This window comes from Aplidium turbinatum, chromosome 13, assembly GCF_918807975.1.
Source record: "Aplidium turbinatum chromosome 13, kaAplTurb1.1, whole genome shotgun sequence".
In the NCBI taxonomy this organism is placed as follows: domain Eukaryota; kingdom Metazoa; phylum Chordata; class Ascidiacea; order Aplousobranchia; family Polyclinidae; genus Aplidium; species Aplidium turbinatum.
The window spans coordinates 8,749,813-8,769,248 of record NC_137484.1 but is presented as its reverse complement, the minus strand read 5'-3'; the positions used below and the strand labels follow the sequence as shown (position 1 = coordinate 8,769,248).

Sequence of the window (19,436 nt, the reverse complement as noted above, 5' to 3'; positions counted from 1 at the left end):
GTTCACAAACAGCAAACATTGCTAACAATGTAAAAAGCAATTTTTGCCTGCTAGGTTGCATAAGCAATAAAAAATTCTCTTCCGACGCTTGGTTGTTCATTAGCTGTGTCGAACCCTCAACGGAAAGCCGAACGCAAAAGCGGGGATTCTTCCTTGCATGCACTTCACACAAAAAGTGCAAACTTTCTTAAAAATGCGCTCTTTGAGCAAATTTTGATGTGTTTTATTTTGGTACAAACGTTTTAGTCACACAGTAATGACAATGTAAAGTACTATCATCGGTATGTGTTTTTGGCATTTCTATAAATTCATATTACAGGGTCATCAATATTTAGCGTTACAATCTATTTCATCCATCGAGATTCTGGATAAAGAGTTGAGAGTGTCGTATGGGACCATGTCAACTTTACTCCGGAAGGACCTGAAGATGTCTCCATTCAAGCAGGTCAAGAAACAATAACTTTCTGCTGAAGTTGTTGATAAACAACGCCAAAGATCCCAGATTCTTCTTTCCTGCATTCAGGATGGCATGCTACCAAATCTCGTTTTCAGTGATGAGAAGAAATTTGATGTTGAACATCACTTTAACACCAAAAACGATCGGGTTTGGTCGAGGGATGGTGATGAAGCATCTCGAGTGGTGACAAGGAAACAATGTGCGGCCTCAGTGATGGTCTGGGCAGCCGTGACAGAGTCCGATAAAAGTCCCCACTTTTTTGTTGACCAGGGGGTGAAATTGAACCAGCAAAACTATCGAGATGACATCCTTGTTGGCGCAATGTTGCCACAGGTCCAGAAGCACTTCAAAAAACGTCCCTGGTCTTTTCAGCAGGACTCTACACCGTCACATGGGGCTAAAAAGACTCAGGAGTGGCTTTCCGAGAATGTCCCGCACTTCATTCCCAAAGAGGAATGGCCCCCGTCTTCCCCCTATCTGAATTCCCTTGATTTTGGGATCTGGTCATACCTTGAAAGCAAGGTCTCGGCCACTCACCATCAAAGTTTGGAAGCTCTGAAGGTGAAACTGCAGAAGGAGTGGGCCAAAGTCCCTCAGAAAGTAAATTCGTGACACATGCAAGGCTTTTCCTAAACGTCTTCAACTAGTTATTGACGCAGATGGAGGACATATTGAATAATATTTTGTGTATTAACTCTCTATTGCTTTTTCTACAATAATACATTTGCAAAAATTCTAAATTTTCTTTCATTTCATAAATATAACCAATTTAAGTTGTAACGATAAGTACTGATGACCCTGTATATCTTACATATTATATTGTATGCACTATGTCTTAGGCTATTGTTGTCGTAGAACTGTGGAAAATAGTTTTACACAAAGTGCTGTAGTGTGTTGTTGTCAATTTGTAATGTGACCGATGCCGTGCAATATCTTATGCTGATTGGCTATCCTATTTGCTTCAACAGTACTACAAGATGGTTTGTGGAAAAAGACGGCCTGTCAAACAGAAAAAAGCCGCAGCGAGGTAACTTTTTGTTTTGAAATGATATTTTGTTTTGTTATACTTTTTTGTTATATTTTTCGTTTTGATATGATATTTTCGTTTTCAAATTTCATGATATTTTGTATCCTTATGATTGATTTTGTTTGGTGGATACAAAATGCGATACAGGTTGTTGATTTTGAACCCAACAATGTCAGCAACAGTACAGATGCAACCGTAGATAACACTTTTTTTCAACAACTTTAATTTCTTGGATTTCCAAATTCCAACCAAATTTTTATTTTTTAAGATTTGTTTGCCATTTTTGTTGCACACGTTTTGCCAAAGTAAACAAAAATTTGGTTTTCTGAGTTCGTCTCTTCAACTCAATTGAATCTCTTCCTTTCGCAGCGATAAGCTCGTTAATGGCGCAGGCTCAGAAAAAGACGATACGTCGACAAAGCAAAAGGAATTTAATATAAAAGAAGAACTAGCAAGTAAGAAGGCATGGAAGAATTATACCAACTGACTCCAGAAAAGTTAAAATTTTCAATAACCAAATCCCACGATTAAAAGTTTAATGACATCGGATGTTGATTAGCAACTTCTTGATTAGCATTGTCTTGTGATGACATGTTTGTATCTCAGTAAAACGTTTCTTGGTCAATCTGTAGCACAGTCTTTGGGACTTAACTTTTTTATTTGTTTGTAGTTGTTGACAACAGTGGTTCAGACGAGGCCGACTTGGATCAAGATGTCAATTTTGTAAGTTCAACGTCACACTCCATTGCGTGTCACGTGTTGCGCGCGTCAATGTAAACTCGTTTGAATAACACGTAGAGTGATGCCCAATGATCGAAAGAGTGTCGGTTTAACACCCGTCTTAAGCAGGTAGTGTTTTAGCAATACTTCTTGACATTCTCTAAAGTCCATTAATCCGAATCTTCAACCTCCAGCCGTGTGCGCTTTGAAATGATTGAAAAAGCACACAATCTGAGCGATTTTGTCACAAAACTTGACTTTTTTACCTATAAGTGGTAACTCGATACTAGATGTTAAGAACTTTTAACCTGTCAACAACCCTCGAGCCAATTTCACTTCACAGGACGAGTGTGTCTGAGTGTTTTTTCAGTTAGCCTCTGTGTGCTTTGGCCTGGTTTCCAACCAGCGAAAAGCGCTGACTGCTGAGGTGCTACTGTAACGGTTGTTGTTAAGGGGGTGATCATCGTTGGAAAAACTTTCAAGCAATTTATATTTCCATCTTGCAAAGCAGCTTGTCATTTGTTTGAAGATATAAAAAGGAAACGATGCATTTTATGCATTGCATAACCAATGTTTCTTAGCTGACCTTGTGCGTTACGTTAAATTCAGAGTATTTATTTTCGTTTTGACCACGTAATATAAACTGTACGCGCATTCGTCAACACAACGTGTAAACTTTCTTAGATTGAAGAAGAGGAGAAATCCGCTCAACTCCTGATGGAAGATGAAGTCGAAGAAGATTCCATGATTAATCGAGATCTTTCCACGTGGAGGTTGAATGTTCCCAGCATCAAGGTGATGAAGAGGGAGGATGATGGTAAAACAACCGCCATCGCCACAGAGAGATACTACGCTTTCTGTATCGAAGTCAAGCGAGTGGATATGCAAGAAGGTTAGAAAGAAGTGATGAAATACTAATGTAAATTTTACTGGTGTACTGTTCTTGTCACGCCGGTTTGTGGGCCATAGTGGCTATAATGTTTGAAACTACTATTTATTGTGTTTAACCATCTCTTTGCTGAAGTGTAGCGTTTCTGCGGCCATCATCATCCATACTAGGTTTTGTTCCCATAAGTGGGAGTGGCCGATTCTTTACTTGCAGTGATTGTCTTCACTTAGTTATATTTTAATTAAGTTGACTAATGGAACTCATAGAAATAATATAAAAGACAATCTAAAATAGCTAATTCTGTGCTCTACGTCCATAAAGGTTTTTGGATATGGTGCTGACCCAAGGATTAACTCGCGCGTAGTCATCATGTGATTGAAAGCCTTGCATCCGATATTGGATCGCATGGCTGATAAAATAATGGGATTATTTCTTCAATCTGAGGAGTATTTTCGCTGTATTGCATTTCATGCTTATCGACCGGTGATTGCTTCTTACGACGATTGATTCCCTTTGTCTTCAAACTCAGAAAGATTATTGACAGCAATTTTGGATATATTCAGTTCAGCATTTCATAGCCCTAAGAAGGGCAGTAAGCATTTCCCTCTAGAGCAGCGTACTGTTGAATAAAATCAAGCCTATAGTCGAAGGGGCGTCACTCCGCAATTGACGGCATGTCTGTAAGTGTCTTTACAAATACGCATCTGCATTAGGGTGTTTCATTTTTTCACCATTTTTGAAATTCAAAATGCCTGGGGTCCCATCTGGTAGTATTTGGAGTAAAAAGTTTACACCCCAATTTTTTTTTCAACTATGACGTCATATTGAGGTGGTCCACAAGGTTTGAAATTTTTGGGCCTCAAAATCTCGAAATTTGGCCGTATCTCCGGAACCGCTCATCACAGATCGACAAAATTAGTATCAAAATGCGCAGAAGGGTTGATTTCCTATATCTGATGTAAAGAATATTAAGGTCTATCTGCTTCAGAAAGAAGTTATTTCAAAAAACCTGATTTTTGGTCTATTTTCTCTTGATGAACAAAGATCAGGTGATCAAGATAATAAGTTTTTCTGTATTTTTCCATCTTGGAAGCTGCTATTGCGTAATAATAGTCCTTGTTCGTTTTGCAAGAGATGAAATGGTAATTTGAAGGTATTACTATTATAATATTAATGTAACCGTTGAGGAAGCGGTATGCTGCTCACCTGTTTTAGATTAAGTGTCATTATGGCATTAAGGTCAGGTATTAGTAAGTCGATGCAAAACTTCAAGGAATTGGAGAGAAATGTACTTCCCCTTAATTCAGATTTAGTCAGTCACTATTTTTACTTGAGGAAGAAAGTAGCCGAAATTAATCCTAAGTTTTTGAAGAAAATACCCCATTTCAAAGATGGACTGCTGAAAGATGTTATTGGCGTATGGAACAAAGCTGGTCTTCCAGTGCTTAGCAAACAGAGAAACCTAGCACTTCTGGCATACAATCTGCCAAAGCATCGGCACTACTATGTTTGAGAGAAAAAGAAATGAGGTAGTTAGATGTCTACATAGTAGCGAAAACGACTCTGATGGTGATACTGATATGAATTGGGAAGATGATAAGGAATACGAGCCTCTGAAACCAGCTGTTTGGGGAAAAGTGTACAAGAAAGTACATTCTTTTTCCATAAATGATAGAAGTTGTGTGCTTGCTGATCGTGATGCTGCATCACCTTCGGCAGTATACCGCAAACGACAAAAAACAAGAGAAAAATTTCTGATGGGAAGTGAGGACCTTCTCAACTCAGCTTCTTGGGCGCATTGTCGATGAAATAGATCGATACGTTTTCTTGGGTCAACTTGTTGATGATAATGGCATGAAGCACGAAAGTGTGCTTGCTGTTAAATCTTTTCCCAAAAGTGTGTTGGTCACTGCAGAACTGATTTTTGGCACCATCATTCAGGAGGCTTGCAGAGTTCACCTATCCCAAGTATATTCAGTCATGGCTGATACGACTGCTCTCAACACAGGAAAAAAGTCCGGAGTCAATACTCGACTGGTCAATTATTTTAATGATGAAGTTGGTCATGATATTCATACCCTTAAATGCATGTTCCACATAAACAAATATATCTTTCCCATGTCATTTCTTTTGTGGACGGCGCCAAGAAGGGTCCCGGAGCAATGCAAGATGGGGCTTTACTTATTCTTAACCAGATAGCAAGACTAGACAAGCCCAGTGCTGAAGCCTTAACACCAACTATTATTACGCAATAACAGCTTCCAAGAGTGGAAAAATACAGAAAAACTTTTATCTTAATCACCTGATCTCTGTTCATCAAGAGAAAATAGACCAAAAATCAGATTTTTTGAAATAACTTTTTTTCTGAAGCAGATAGACCTTAATATTCTCTACATCAGGTATAGGAAACCGACCCTTCTGCGCATTTTGATACTAATTTTGTCGATCTATGATGAGCGGTTCCGGAGATACGGCCAAATTTCGAGATTTTGAGACCCAAAAATTTCAAACCTTGTGGACCACCTCAATATGACGTCATAATTGAAAAAAATTAGGGTGTAAACTTTTTCCCCAAATACCACCAGATGAGACCCCAGGCATTTTGAATTTCAAAAATGGTGAAAAAATGAAACACCCTAATCTACATGCTCTGGAGCGGTGTCGAACCGGCGCCAAATCGAACGTCGAACCAGGGTTCTCACCATTCGGCCACGTTGCTGGTCAATACTATGTACTTATTATTGTAAATGAATTAATTTCAAACGGTTGCCTTTGAAAATAACACTTTGTAATCGTAGATAGTGGACTTCTTTCAGTAACTTCTGACCAGAAACTTTTTTCGTGGTGTTTTGCGTAATTTTACAAGTTTTCCATAAAGCTTTGATTACTTGTGTTGGTGTACAATGGTGGCCGTCACCCTGCTCCATTTCCCTATAGATTTATTATTGCGTAACAATTGTGATTGTTAGACGATGATGTACCGGAGCAATGGAGCGTGTTACGTCGCTACCGGGAATTCTACGTGCTTGAAACCAAATTGACGCAGTTTCATGGCAATCTTCGTATTGCGAGCCTTCCTCCGAAGAAGCTTTTCGCCCGAAACTTTGCTTTCCTAGATTCTAAGCGGGAGGAATTTGAAAGGTTTTTGAAGGTAAGTGAAGATCTTTACGGTTTGTAAGTCCGCAGCATTTTGTGAGGCAGTGCCTTCTGTTTTTGGAAAGGCTTGATGAACGTAATTGTAACAAAAACTTTTTTTCCAAATACTGGAAAAAATGATTGATTTTTTCTATTTTTTCCCCTTTATTGTTGCTAGAATCGCGACAAAACAAGCCAAAAACTTTAGTCAAGACTTAGCTATAAAGTGAAAAAAAAAATTTTAATCCAAAGTTTAAAAGCTGAAATTTTTGTCGCAATAGACCAGCGTCTCTTTAATATACCACTGTCTTGAATATCGTTTTCATTTTACCTGACTTAAATGGACATGACGCAGCTTGAACAATCCGTGCCAGACAACTAAAGTTATATTTGCAGACCCTAATCTCTCAGCCAGGCCTGCGTCACAGCGAGCTTCTCTTTGATTTCCTCTACCCCGAGCGGGCTGGTGCAACCTCGCGGTTTTATACAAAATTACTTCCAGAAGTAAAACTGGGAAGGTTGTTTCGTCGCGTTCCTAACAAACTTGTCAAAGAAAAAGGCCAACACCTCAGTAGTTTCTTGCAATCTTTTATTCAATCCTGTGAGTCTCCCAAGCCAAAACCGGGGTAAGGATATTTTTGTAACTTGTTTTATTCGTTTGTTCATTTTCCCACTTTATTTTGCTTGTTATTTTTCTGATTCGTATCAAGATATTTGACCATCATCCAAATTCTTTTTTTTCCACTCGTGGAGGTGATCGATTCTTTTGTTGCAATGATTGCTGTAATCCCTTCCTTCCATCTCGTTCTGTTCATCGCATCTTCCTCCTTCAGTCCGACTTCATCTGCCTCATCCCTCGCTTCTTCTTTCTACATTTGTTTGGACGTCCCTGTCTCTTTTCCCCATCCATCTCTAATTCTCTGAGCAAGTGCTTTTTCGAGAATATTTCCTCTTCCGTAGCTCACGCCATTTTACTCCATTTACCCTCTCTCCTCGGACTACTACCTTAACGTGGTGAGAGAGTTTCCGTGCCTCAATGACCTCTAGAGCTGTATTGGCGGGAGCTAACTGCTCCCGGAAGGGTCACCCATGCCAGGTTAGTCGAAAGGTAGAGACCAGACAAAACGTAGTCCAAAGTACCCAAGTCCCCAACGGCGGAACAGGCGGATGAAGCCAGCCAGGCTCAACGACTGTGAAGGCGGATGAAGGCTGCAGCATGCCACCAGCTCCAATCGTATTGGCTTGCCTTGCCATTGGATAAAGCTGATGGCTTTGTCAAGTTTATGTGTGCTTGTTGAGTGTGCGCCATCAAGTCCACGCTAATCAATTCACGCACAGGCGTCAGCCATCATCACTTCATTTACCATTGCACCTTAGCCTGTTATTTTTTAATATTAAATACCAAAGGTCCAATTATGTTTTTTGGATTGGTCCTCTGTTTAAAAATCTATCGTTTTATTTTCCAGTAAATACGAACCCATCACAGACAATCCAGAAATTCAAATGGACCACAAGGTGACATGAAGTGGTTGCTTTTGTTCTATTTCTGTTACTTAAAAGTTTTCCCAACATTTTGTACTCAGAAATACTCTTCATTTAAGATTTGCATTAACTAAAGTTTTTACTTCGATTTACAATAATAACACACTTGTAGGTTTCGGAGTGGTTTGGGTGGTGTAGTAATTTAATCAACAAAATATTGATTTGTAGTTTCCTTTCAATTGCCGATCTTCAATCGTGCAATGAATGTGGCGGAGTGTGCTACGTCACAAGGTGTTAGCGGCTGCTCATTGCTGCTACACTACGTCAACAATTAACGCTTCTGCTTGTCCACCGTCGAAAACATTGAGCGGTAGGCAGCTATTCCGAGCTTGCAAAAGTCACGTTTACATTGTTCCAAAGTCCAGCGATGTCGAAACGATGTAAAAAGAGAAAGTTTTCCCAAGTGGCGTTTTGCAGCATTTTTCAGAGGGTTTGTCACAACCTCTAACGATTAATTACTTTTCTTCAAAGGTTTGAATTTCTAACAACAATCTTTTTATAACCGTCAGCTTCACCACGAGCTCTACCCCGAGAGCGACTGGCAATTCGACAACTTCCAATCAGCATCAGTGGCAGGAGGAGAAGCTGAGCAAATTTCCTACCTCACTGGAGTCTGCGATTACCTCATATTCATAGGTGACGTTTTTTATTGATTGGTGGTACAAAAAGTGCAGTAGCCTAAGCGGAGGACTGAAACCCGACGACCCAACCAAGTGCAAAAGATGTGCGTTGGAAGCTCGGCTCATTGATGGTAGAATCATCACTAACATCATAATAGATGATGAGAAGTTAGAAGTGGTAGATGCATTCTCTTACTGAGGTGACATGCTCAGTGCAGGTGGAGGTATCGATCTCAGCTCCACCACGAGAGTGAAGACTGCCCGACCTGAATTCAAACAACTACTACCCATATTCACTGATAAAGGTATCTCTCTTCTCAGTAAAGGCAGTGTCTACAACAGCTGTGTCAGGAGTGTGATGTTGTTTGAGAGTGAATGCTGGGCTGTGACAAAAGAGATACTAGGTAGAATCAAACGAAATGACAACGTACTGATGCGATGGATCTGCAATATTAGACCACAAGAAAACCAGTGCATCAGCTCAGACATACTACTTGCTAGGCTGGGCTTGCCGCAGATCGGGGATGTACTTTGCTTCAACCGTCTCCGCTGATTTGGACATGTTCAAAGGAGCAGCGGGTGGATAAATGCCTGCCGAGATGTGCCAGTTCCCAGCATAAAGATTATAAAGAAGCCTGGACGTCCCAGAAATACGTGAACTGATACAATAAATGATGACAGGAAGCGGTGGCAGATGACCCCTAGATCGTGATGAGTGGAGACTGCCTTGCCTTACTCCGTTCTACCCCGACATCGAGAAAATGAGACGTAAAACATGACGAAGAAGATTAGTGGTTATCGCTTAAGGTTGTTTTTATTGTTATAGTAGTGCGATTTTGTATATAACTATTCTGTAAAATGATTCAAAATTGATCTTTTCACTTGGTCTGCGTTCTCACTTTGTAGACTACTCTTGAAAAGATGTTAAAAAGTTATCTAAGTCTCTGTTTTTGTAGATAACTGCGTAATTGAGAAGACAAGACAAAGCTGTGTTATGGCTGCTGGTTTAAAAGCTGCTCACCATTTTGTAAGAAATTGGACAAGGACAACTTATATGTATTTTTTTACCACACGTCTAGACCTTGTTAATTTTACCTCTTCAACGTCAAGTCAGTCAAAACATCTTCGCGTTTTCCAAGTTTTGATAATTTCATACATTTTTGTGAAGAGATAATATCTTCTATCACGACAAGCAACTAAATGTGAACATTCTTTCAGCTATGCGTGTATTCAATGCAAAGGCGTGGCTACACCATACTATGGTGATTCTGAAAACCATATTCAAGAACACGATTGAACCTTACGCCCACCAGTAAGTGTAAATCTCACTTTATAATAGCTATACTGTTACCGTCAATACTAAAATACAAAAGATGTTCAGAGCCTTTTAAATTAGTTTTATGTCACGATTCATTTTATGTACTCTACTGTGCATGGATTTTTCTCTGAAGTTGCAGGTTAACTGCCGCACAAAACGTCAATTAACCTGTTTTTTTGTTCGATTTGTGTAAATATTATATCAAGCATTTATTTTGCAAGATAAATTATTTCCTTTTCGATGCCAAAAAAGGCACAGGGTTGTAGGGCTGTTCGAAACAAACGTTTCCAAGCTAAATTTCTTGTCTTAATTTCGTTTCGATTCGAAATCATTTCTGAATGAAGAATTTCGTTTCATTTCAAAGTCCAAGCTATTTCGTTTCGTTCTGCGTTCGAAACGAAATATATAAGAATTTGAGAATTTAAAAAGGGCCTAATGGAAGGACCGTTTTCCACTAGTGTTGCCAAATAAAGAATGCTACCTTCAATTTGGCGAGCTAGCTAAAAACCGTGACTCATGGAAACAGATTACCCATGTTGATATGCAATCTGCCGTAAGCGGAGATGGTGATTAAATATATTCTCAATTTAGCGAAATTTAGAAGACCTTTATGGTATAAGAAAAGATTTAAATTAAAGAAATTTCCAAATCTGGAAAGATTTATTCAATGATTATTATTTGAATAAATCCACTTCTCAAACCTGACAACGGCTTACCCGGGCGCGAAATATTTTTTCCCACGAGATTTCTGTCTCATTTACATATTTTGGTAAAAGTTTGTATTAAAACCGTGTGAATGCAACATTCTCTCGTTGGCATGGTTGGTTCAGTGGTATCATCCTCCGCCTAGTAATCGTGAGAACGGGGGTTCGACGCCTGTCGAAGTCAAACTTTTTTTTTTTTTTAAGTAATTTTTGCGGTGCACAAGAGCTTTTCAAAAAAGTAGGGTTAGGGAAAGCTTATATTTTATTATCATTGCAGAATTTTATTGGCAAATAGTTATTTCGCAATCTGAATCAACCAATCTCTCAAACACTTTCGGAAAATCTTACTTTTAAAGTGACTAAAATCAATGAGACAGAAATCTCGTGGGAAAAAAAATTTCGCTACCCGGGCATCATTAACATAAGTTAATTAACAGAGTCGTTTCAAACAATCTGGTCTTTTACCGTTTTACCAAATTTGTTTGTTTACGTTTTTGCAATCCAGTGGTTTGTTCTGCTTGGCGGAGAAATAATATTGGCTGTCGACCTCTTTTCCTAATGCTACACTTTTGTTTGCAAAAAATAGATCTTTAAAATTTCATGTTGTCTTCTAAAGTAACAGCCTGCTAGCTTTAAAATATTTCGTTTCAAAATTACAAAATATTTCGTTTCGTTTCGACCTAAAATTAATTATTGGTCTTGATTTTGTTTCGGAAAAAAAAATTTTAAGAAAGATTTCGTTTCGTTTACGCTTGAAAAAGTTCGTTTCAAACAGCCCTACAGGATTGTCAGAAATGCGTGCGATAATTGAATCCAACTAACGTAATGTTTTTATTGCTTTTTCCAGTTTTTTGAAGTCGAAGATCGACACCTATAGACAGGAGCATCATGTTGTGGATCTCATTCATTTGTTTCGTGATATCCTTTTCCACGACGATGGACTTCCAAGGTAAACTGATTTCACACAATGTAAAATTTACAACGTTGTCTGGGTTGTGGTAAGAATTGCGCAACGTTATTTTAACGATAAACAGTACACATTTGTGACTAAGAGCAAGTTAGCGAAAAAGTTGTAAAAATGACAACAATCATTTTGCTGGAGAGGAGAGTATGCGATCAATTTCTTCTGTTTTCAGGACCAGTCGAGACAAGGCGAAGCGGAGAGCAGAAACTTTTACTGAATGGGAGAAATTTGTTCCCGGTAAAGTTTTGATAAAGTGTGGTTTAGTGCCAACCAATGCAAATATCTTTTCGACCGTACATGCAATTATGCACAGTAGTTAATACGTACAACTGTTACAACTTAGATTAGCGATAAGTGCGCTTAGCCGATAAGTGCAACTTACGCTTTTACGCTTAGTCGATAAGTTTTAAACTTTTAAGTTAAACATTTACTTTAAACTTTAAACTTTTAAGTTAAACTTTTATTTTAAACTTTTAAGTTAAAACTTTTACGCTTAGCCGATAAGTGCAACTTAAAGCTGTTAAAGTGCTAGTTTTTTCCGTGCCATAATCGCACTTGATGCTGTTTTCAGAATGTAGTCAAGCGCAACAATAACAGTAACAAGCCGAAAAGTTCCCCTGTATTTTAACACTTTAGTGCTTTGCGGCGTTGAAGTAATGTAAAAGGATGGCTTTTGTTACACAAATCAACGTTTACAGTATTTATGCCAAACACTGTTTTATTTGCAGACGTCTTTGTTTCCCTGATTGGCGAACAAAGCCACCATTTAGGCTGCAAGAAAATGTTTGATATTCTTCAACAACCAAAATTAAACAAACAGGTGCTTCAGACTGTTAACTGCTAGTCACGCAAACTGACAGGACATTGGACTTTTGGAAATATATAGGCCTGTTCGAAGCCTGACTTCAACTTATTTGACCAGTTCACGTCTGGTACACATCAAATTAGTGATCACCTACTTGACGGGAAACACCAGTCCTAAAAGTGTGCTGGTCTCGCGATGCACTGTTTTAGCATTCAGAATTGTTGAAAATTTGGAATACGTAGGCGGGAAAGCGAGAAAGCCAAGTTTCATGCCTACCTTAAAGCATCACATTGAGTGTTTTACAAATGCACAGTGACATGCTTTTGACAGTTGTCAATAGACGTCAGTTTGACAGTCGTGTAGGCGATCTCACCGTTCGAAAAACCATAATAAATAAAACAAAATAATTTTATTGGGCTGTTACTACTATATTTAAACGAACGGGTTAAGTTGCTTAGGGGGGTAGTGGATTACCAGACAAATTGACTTACCATTACCAGGTAAATTGACTTAAATCACTCAGGACTTGTCTTCGAGATGATTTTAAAAGAGATCCAGCAAGTCCAGTGTCCTGATAGTTGGTACTACTGTGTATTCCTGATACAGTAGTTCTAATCTTAACTTTCTACTAACATAACCTATCACTTACTAACACAAATCGTTATTTTTAGGTAGATGTAGTATTTCCAGAGTTTAGATGTTCATATTTTGTCAGATCCATTTTTCAAAATAATTATCGTAATTTTTTAACGAAATAAGAATTTGAGTTTAACATTGAGGGCAAATGACATTCGATGTCTAGAAATAACAAAAATTGCCTTTTTAGTTGGGCTACATGCTACTGGACGCCTTCTTGCTTGAACTTTTTCCTGAACTAAACTCTCCATCAAGTGGTGGAGCAAGTTAGCAAGCTCTCTCGCATTCTCATCATCGGTGTCTGTTTCTCATGTTAGCCTATGTTGGTGCAACATTCGCAAGTTTTCTGATCTCTGTCAAAGTTAATTATGTCACTAGTGTCAGTAATTACAAACTCAATCGTCTTAGATGCAGTTTCACTGAGATTACATGGTTTACAAACGTTCTTTACACTGAAAGTTATGTTACGGTAGTAAAATGCCTAAAACTAAAGGTTTCATGACTTGCATTGAATAAGAGTTCATTTTTCTTGTAAAATAGTTTTGAATCCATTTTTTTGTAAAGTCTTGTTGATAAAAGAAAATGTTACAAGTAGCCAGTTGAAAACATCTTTTTATATCCTAATTTACTGAACCTATAATTCTAGGAATTTCTGTGACGTCGTGTGTACTTTGTTTCGTGCAATAGTTTCATATATACTTGATATTGTTCATCATTTTCGATGTGATGGACTTAGCTTGGATATGACTGTGCTTCGTATTCTACAGAACCATTTTTTATTTGTGCAATCACCTTTAGTTTTTACAGTATTTGTTTATCAAATGCATGAAAGTATATTTTGTCATCGTGTAGTCAATAAATATCACATTGTAGCAATTCTAGTGAAAGATTTTGATAGATGTCAAGGAGGTAGCCTAAGTACGAAGTGTCTTGATTGAGAGGCCAATGAAATGCAAACCAATTGTACCTTAATGTGTTTGGCTATTTGTGTCTTTGCTGTTCCAAACTACAACATGACAACGCTGGAGATGCTAAGCCGTTTTTCAACCAGGCTACAGAAAGCAGTTATATATACACAATTAAAAAGTTTCCACATCTTGGAGTTCAGGTCAATAAGCCTAGTGGGCCAGTAGCCTACCTGTTAGCAGAGGTGGACATTCGCTTTTTTATTTTAAAGTAGCGTACTACTCGAGCTAAAATAACACGCAGCCGCTACCAATCTATAAAAGTAGCGTGCTGCCGCTATTCGGGTTAAAGTAGCGCGCGCTACCGCTACTTTTGTCTTAAATTGACACAGGAAGCACTTTGTGACGTCAAAGTGACCTTGAAAACAAATGATAGGTTATTGTTTGTTTTCACTGCCACTTCAACGTCGTTATACCAATTTATTGTTACGCGTCTTTCAAAAACACGAGCATTTCAAAATGCAAATTGCTCAATCCTGCCCGCTTTGGCTTCAGAACATCTTTGCCACTTGAAAAAATCTCTACACCGCAACATTGGAAGGAGTGGGGGTGTTGTAACGTCCGGATGTTGGACATGGGGGTGTTGAACGTCCGCTCCGATAGCTCAGTTGGTTAACGCGTCACTTCTGGAACGAAGAAGATTCAAGATCAAGCGGCGCTGGTTCGACTCTCGGGGTGTGCGCTTGAGCAACGCACGTTAAGGACTGCTCTCCGTTCAGCGGTATCTAATGGATGGAATAGTTCCCCGGCAACAAGACTTCAACAATCGGAAACTTCACTCTGTCAATCTCGGTGACCGGGCCTGTGTCAGTGATTCAAAGCCTCTACAAGTATGCGAAACTGCCAGGATTAAGCCCTGTAACGTACGAACACGCACACAGAGTGACGGTAATGTATTCAACTGTCGACGACAACGACAGCGACGACAACGAACAAGCAGAAGGTCAAACGAAGAAGAAGGTTTCTGTGACAACACAGCAAAACAACGATTAGCAAACAAAACTTACGAATTAGGCCTAATGCGGAATTACAGATGACGAATTATAGGCCTAATGAATTCTTACCGACTATTTTGTGGCGCACGGAACAGCACAGGGAGAAACCCAACAATTGAAAATTCTACCGTTGTAGATCGAAACTAAACATATAAACGGTAAACAGTAAAATATTATGCTATAAATTTCACATCATAGGTGTGTCCCGTACTTGATTTAAACATCGGGAAATAAGACGAGGTACTTATTACACTTAACCATTGACACTAAAATTCACATTGGCCTAGCCTATCACAAAGGTTGCAGTAGGATGTTAAGCTTACCGTGAACTGTGATAATCACTGATTTGGCCACATAGGCCAACGGCAACGACAGATGAAATTGCTGCACAGAGTTCAACTATGCTTCAACCACACAGTACATTAACGCAGTAGGCTAACTCTTATTCAACTAAAAAAAACAGCAGCACCGTTATGTCCGTTAATAGCTCGAATTAACTACCAGTCGCTAACTATAGTTGCTGTAAACGTTAAGCTGATCTTTACATGTAGCCTACTGCCACTTAACAAAACTCAAAGCACAAAGAAACGTAGTAACGAACGCAAAGGCGCAAATGTAATTATGACGTAACGATCACACCTCGAGGTGAGACAGCAGGGGTTGCCAGGTGCTACTTAGGGAATCCGAATTTAGTTTTTAAACATAGAAAAGGAGGCGGACAAATACGACGTAACACCCCCACACAAAAATAGGAACTGAGTGAACATTTTTTACGATCAAACTAAGTCGTGTTTGGAACGATATGTTTCACAATCCAATCAGCCTTCAAGAGGACCCTCATGAACAAAGGGTTGCAAAATGCAGTCACTTATCACAATTAAAGGCAAATTTCGAAGCAGGTAGTGTGTTTTTCACTATTCTCAACAAGAAATGTTTGTTTTTGGCTTTATTAGCCAACAGAAATTCGTTCAATAGTTCATAATACACATTGATCAATGCCTTTAACCCGGCGACAGGTAAACAGTCCATTTTGTTCTGCATTAAGCAGTTTCCAAAATCAAGCACAGTTTCGAAATTGGTCTCTTGACCACATTGTATCGAGTTTTCACCGAAACTGTGCGTACAGTCCCTTTATTGTCTGGGTATGTGTCAACCACTCGCCCCAACAGCCACTTCGAACGAGGTTGGGAATCGTCGACGAGGAGGACAACATCATCTTTTTCAAAGTTCTTCTCTCTTTGAAACCACTTCTGTCTCTGAATGATGAATGGGAGGAACTCACGGGTCCAGCGCAACCAAAATTGATTGGCTAGGTATTGCACCTGGGCCCAGCGGCGTCGAACATAACAGTCTTTTCTATCAAACAGTCCAGGGGGCAGGTTTGGTGCTTCTCTCAACAGCAATAGGTGATTGGGAGACAACGGCACATCATCTTGTGGGTCAAAGGTGATAGGAACGATGGGTCGCGAATTTATGATTGACTCCACTTCGACCATCAAAGTAACGAGAGCTTCATCTGAAACGGTTTGCTCCTTCATCAGAGCAGTTAGGATCCTTCGAATGGAACGGATCATGCGCTCCCATGCTCCACCGAAGTGAGAGCCGGTTGGCGGATTCCAATGCCAAGTCACATTTTGTTGGCACAGATACTCATTAATCTTCTGTTGGTTCCACAGTTGTAAGGACTCACGCAATATTCTTTCAGCACCGACAAAATTCGATCCGTTGTCGCTATAAATGTCGGTTGGGAGACCTCGACGACCGATGAATCGTCGAAGGGCATCAATAAACGAGTCGGTAGACATGGTGTGGGTAATTTCAATGTGGATAGCTCTTATTGACATGCACGTGAATACGCAGCCATAACGTTTGAGTGAACTGCGGCCTTGCTTCACCATAAAGGGTCCAAAATAGTCGACACCGACATGAGAAAACGGAGGCTTATCGGGTTGGAGTCTTCCAGATGGCAAATCAGCCATAAATTGTTTGCCAACTTGTGCATTCCTTTTTTTACAGAGCAAGCACTTCCCGAGGACACGTCTAACGGCGACGCCTCCCTTCAGAATCCAGTATGTTTGTCGAAGAGATGCCCATGTATGGGTCATGCCAGAATGGCCCACTTGAGCATGGTGACTTGTAATCACAAGATCTGTAAGGTGAGAGTCAAAAGGTAACACGATCGGGTGCTTGGCGTCTTCTTCGATTGGTGCTCGCTCCAAACGGCCGCCAACCCGAATGACCCCATCAACCAATATAGGGTTCAATTTAACCATGGATCGTGAGAATGTCCTTTTAGTTAGCATGGCACCTCCAGATAATACGTTTAGCACCTGTCCAAAGCGACTTCTTTGCACATATTTAATCAGTTCCACTTCAGCAAGCTTCAATTCGCGGACTGTGATGGGAGATCGATTAAGTGGAGCTTGGCAAACCGAGGGTCGAGTCTTCATCATGAGGAACTCTTTGTAGCGCATCAACCACGCTGTTGCTTTCTTCAAGCGTATCAGCTTGGAATATCGATGAATCAATCGGTCAGTAGAACAAGAAGCTTCTGAAGCGGCACTCACGTAAACTTGTTGTTTCTTGACGGGCGCAAACTCTGCTGGAAGATCAGGTAGTTTTATTGGAGACTCTGGCCATCTTTCTTCGGCTTCCCACAAAAACGTTGGGCCAGACAACCAGAAACTGGAGCTAATCAGCGTACTCGCATTCATCCCACGGGACGCACAATCGGCAGGGTTTAACTTTGAAGGCACATGTCTCCATTTCGAAAGGTCTGTATTTTGTTCAATCGTGGACAATCGATTGGCAACAAATGTAGGGAATCTTTTCCTTGCATTACAAATACTTTGTAAGACAGCGCTCGAGTCTGTCCAAAATCTTGATGTGCAATTGGGTAGGTTCAATTCTTTTCTCACTATTTTATCTAACCTCACGGCCATAACAGCAGCAGTGAGTTCCAGCCTTGGAATGGAAACTGTTTTCAGTGGGGATAAACGGGACTTTCCCATCAGAAATGCACAGTGAATCCTTCCTTCATCATCAACAAGACGGAGGTAGGACACAGCTCCATATGCCACAGACGAGGCGTCGGCAAAATAGTGAAGTTCATGCTCCGTTACCACGCCAAAGTGGGGAGGTTTGAAACAGCGAGGCACACGTACATCGTGAAGCTGGTGTAGCTGATTTATCCATTCATTCCAAGTGTCCACTTCAGATGCCGAAATTGGGTCATCCCAACCGAGACCTTGCTTGCACAAATCTTGCAACAACAACTTTGGTTTCAAGGTTACTGGAGCAACAAACCCCAGGGGGTCATATAGCGAGCTCGTCGCAGACAAAATACCTCTGCGGGTCAGGGGTCTCTCAGGTAATGGGAGTTGATACTTTCCATCAATCTGCCTGACTGATTTTGTCATCATGTCATATGCCATTCTATCCTCACGTGAGTTGGGCATGTCAGGTATTGATTTTTCATCGCCAAAGTCCGTTTTCCATAAACACTCGATTTGTTGCTCGATGGCAATGTCTCTTGATTGAGCAAAGTTAACTTGATAAGAAGAAGAGGAAGTTGGTGACAGAGATGGGCCCAGCAAGGACCAACCCAACGGGGTTTTTATAGCGATTGGCTGATCGCGTGATCCCTTCCGTGAACGCTGAATGCAAAACACTTCTGGATTGTCGACACCGATCAACAGAGTCACACTTCCACCCTTCACACAGGGAAATTTCAGATCACCTAGATGGGGTAGTCCAGACAGTTCCTCTTGACTCGGAATGGCATTTGGAGTTGTAGGAATTTCATCAATTGACAGGACTCCAGACAGCTCAAACTTTCGTCTGTCATCTAGGGAGGACACAGACAAGCTTACAGATATTCCATCATATATTTTAGACGTGTTAGAAAGAGTCTGTAGTGAGATCTCTCTTTTATCCCCAGTGATATTCAAAACGTCTATTAATCTGTTAGCGCAAAAGGTTGCTGTAGAACCTTGATCGAGGAAAGCGTAAGTCAAAACTTCATTTCCATTGTATCTAACCTTTACTGGCACAATGCACAGGTAGGCCTTGCAGACACTCGCGTCTTTATCTGGCGGCCGCGGTTCCGTCACTGAACAAGAAAGAACTCCCCTTTGTTCTTCATCACTGCGTGGCTGAGATGAATTAGGTGGATTAGGGTTGTGGAGCAAGGTATGATGGAAACGTCCCTTGCACCCTTCAATGGTACATGTGCTGTCAACTTTACAGTCGCGAGTTTGATGCTTTGTGCTAGTCAGGCACTTATAACATAAGTGTGCATCGTAAACCAGTTGTCTACGCTGTTTGTACATCATGTTTTTAAACTCGTCGCAATCAACAAGCTTGTGCGACTTGCGTTTACAACATAGACAAACATTACTGAAAGATGGCTTTGACACACCTTTGAGCGGAGGAACGTCCGTGTTAAATGCTGAAACTCGATCCTTCCGACTGGGTTTCTTTGCCAGGGTCTGGTGAGTTTCCTTCGCCTTATGAATCCTACTTCCATAGAGGGAGTTCTGGATCTCTGCTCGCATGCCAACAAATTCTGCAAGATCTCTGAATCCTGCTTCACGACTTGTGTTGTGCAGAACCATAACCGATCTCTCTGCCCATGCCTCTTGCATACGGAATGGCAAC

At 40.3% G+C, this 19,436-nt stretch overlaps 2 protein-coding genes across 8 annotated transcripts in view; one reads left to right on the top strand and one right to left on the bottom strand.

The window, feature by feature from the left end:
• LOC145781928 (sorting nexin-14-like) overlaps positions 1-13,687 on the top strand; it is a 32,160-nt gene extending 18,473 nt beyond the window's left edge. For both annotated transcript variants that reach the window (XM_082593624.1, XM_082593623.1), the window contains exons 16-28: positions 1,426-1,484; positions 1,854-1,939; positions 2,155-2,207; positions 2,889-3,096; positions 6,063-6,244; positions 6,625-6,854; positions 7,695-7,743; positions 8,280-8,406; positions 9,609-9,702; positions 11,260-11,361; positions 11,549-11,613; positions 12,105-12,196; positions 13,008-13,687. In XM_082593624.1, the coding sequence (XP_082449750.1) occupies positions 1,426-1,484; positions 1,854-1,939; positions 2,155-2,207; positions 2,889-3,096; positions 6,063-6,244; positions 6,625-6,854; positions 7,695-7,743; positions 8,280-8,406; positions 9,609-9,702; positions 11,260-11,361; positions 11,549-11,613; positions 12,105-12,196; positions 13,008-13,088 (1,428 nt within the window). In that variant the 3' untranslated portion in view covers positions 13,089-13,687. The remainder of the gene's footprint in view (positions 1-1,425; positions 1,485-1,853; positions 1,940-2,154; positions 2,208-2,888; positions 3,097-6,062; positions 6,245-6,624; positions 6,855-7,694; positions 7,744-8,279; positions 8,407-9,608; positions 9,703-11,259; positions 11,362-11,548; positions 11,614-12,104; positions 12,197-13,007) is intronic.
• Positions 13,688-14,236: 549 nt separating this feature from the next.
• The window catches only part of LOC145782134 (uncharacterized), a 71,320-nt gene continuing 66,120 nt past the window's right edge, over positions 14,237-19,436 (bottom strand). For 2 of the 6 annotated variants that reach the window (XR_014290815.1, XR_014290816.1), the window contains one exon: positions 14,661-14,920. Coding sequence is in view for 3 of the 6 variants with exons in the window: in XM_082593889.1 (XP_082450015.1) it covers positions 15,818-17,491 (1,674 nt within the window). In the remaining 3 variants the exon portion in view is untranslated. Of the gene's footprint in view, positions 14,409-14,660; positions 14,921-15,100; positions 17,684-19,436 lie in introns of those variants that run through there. The other 4 variants (XM_082593889.1, XM_082593888.1, XR_014290817.1 and 1 more) reach the window with 4 other exon arrangements.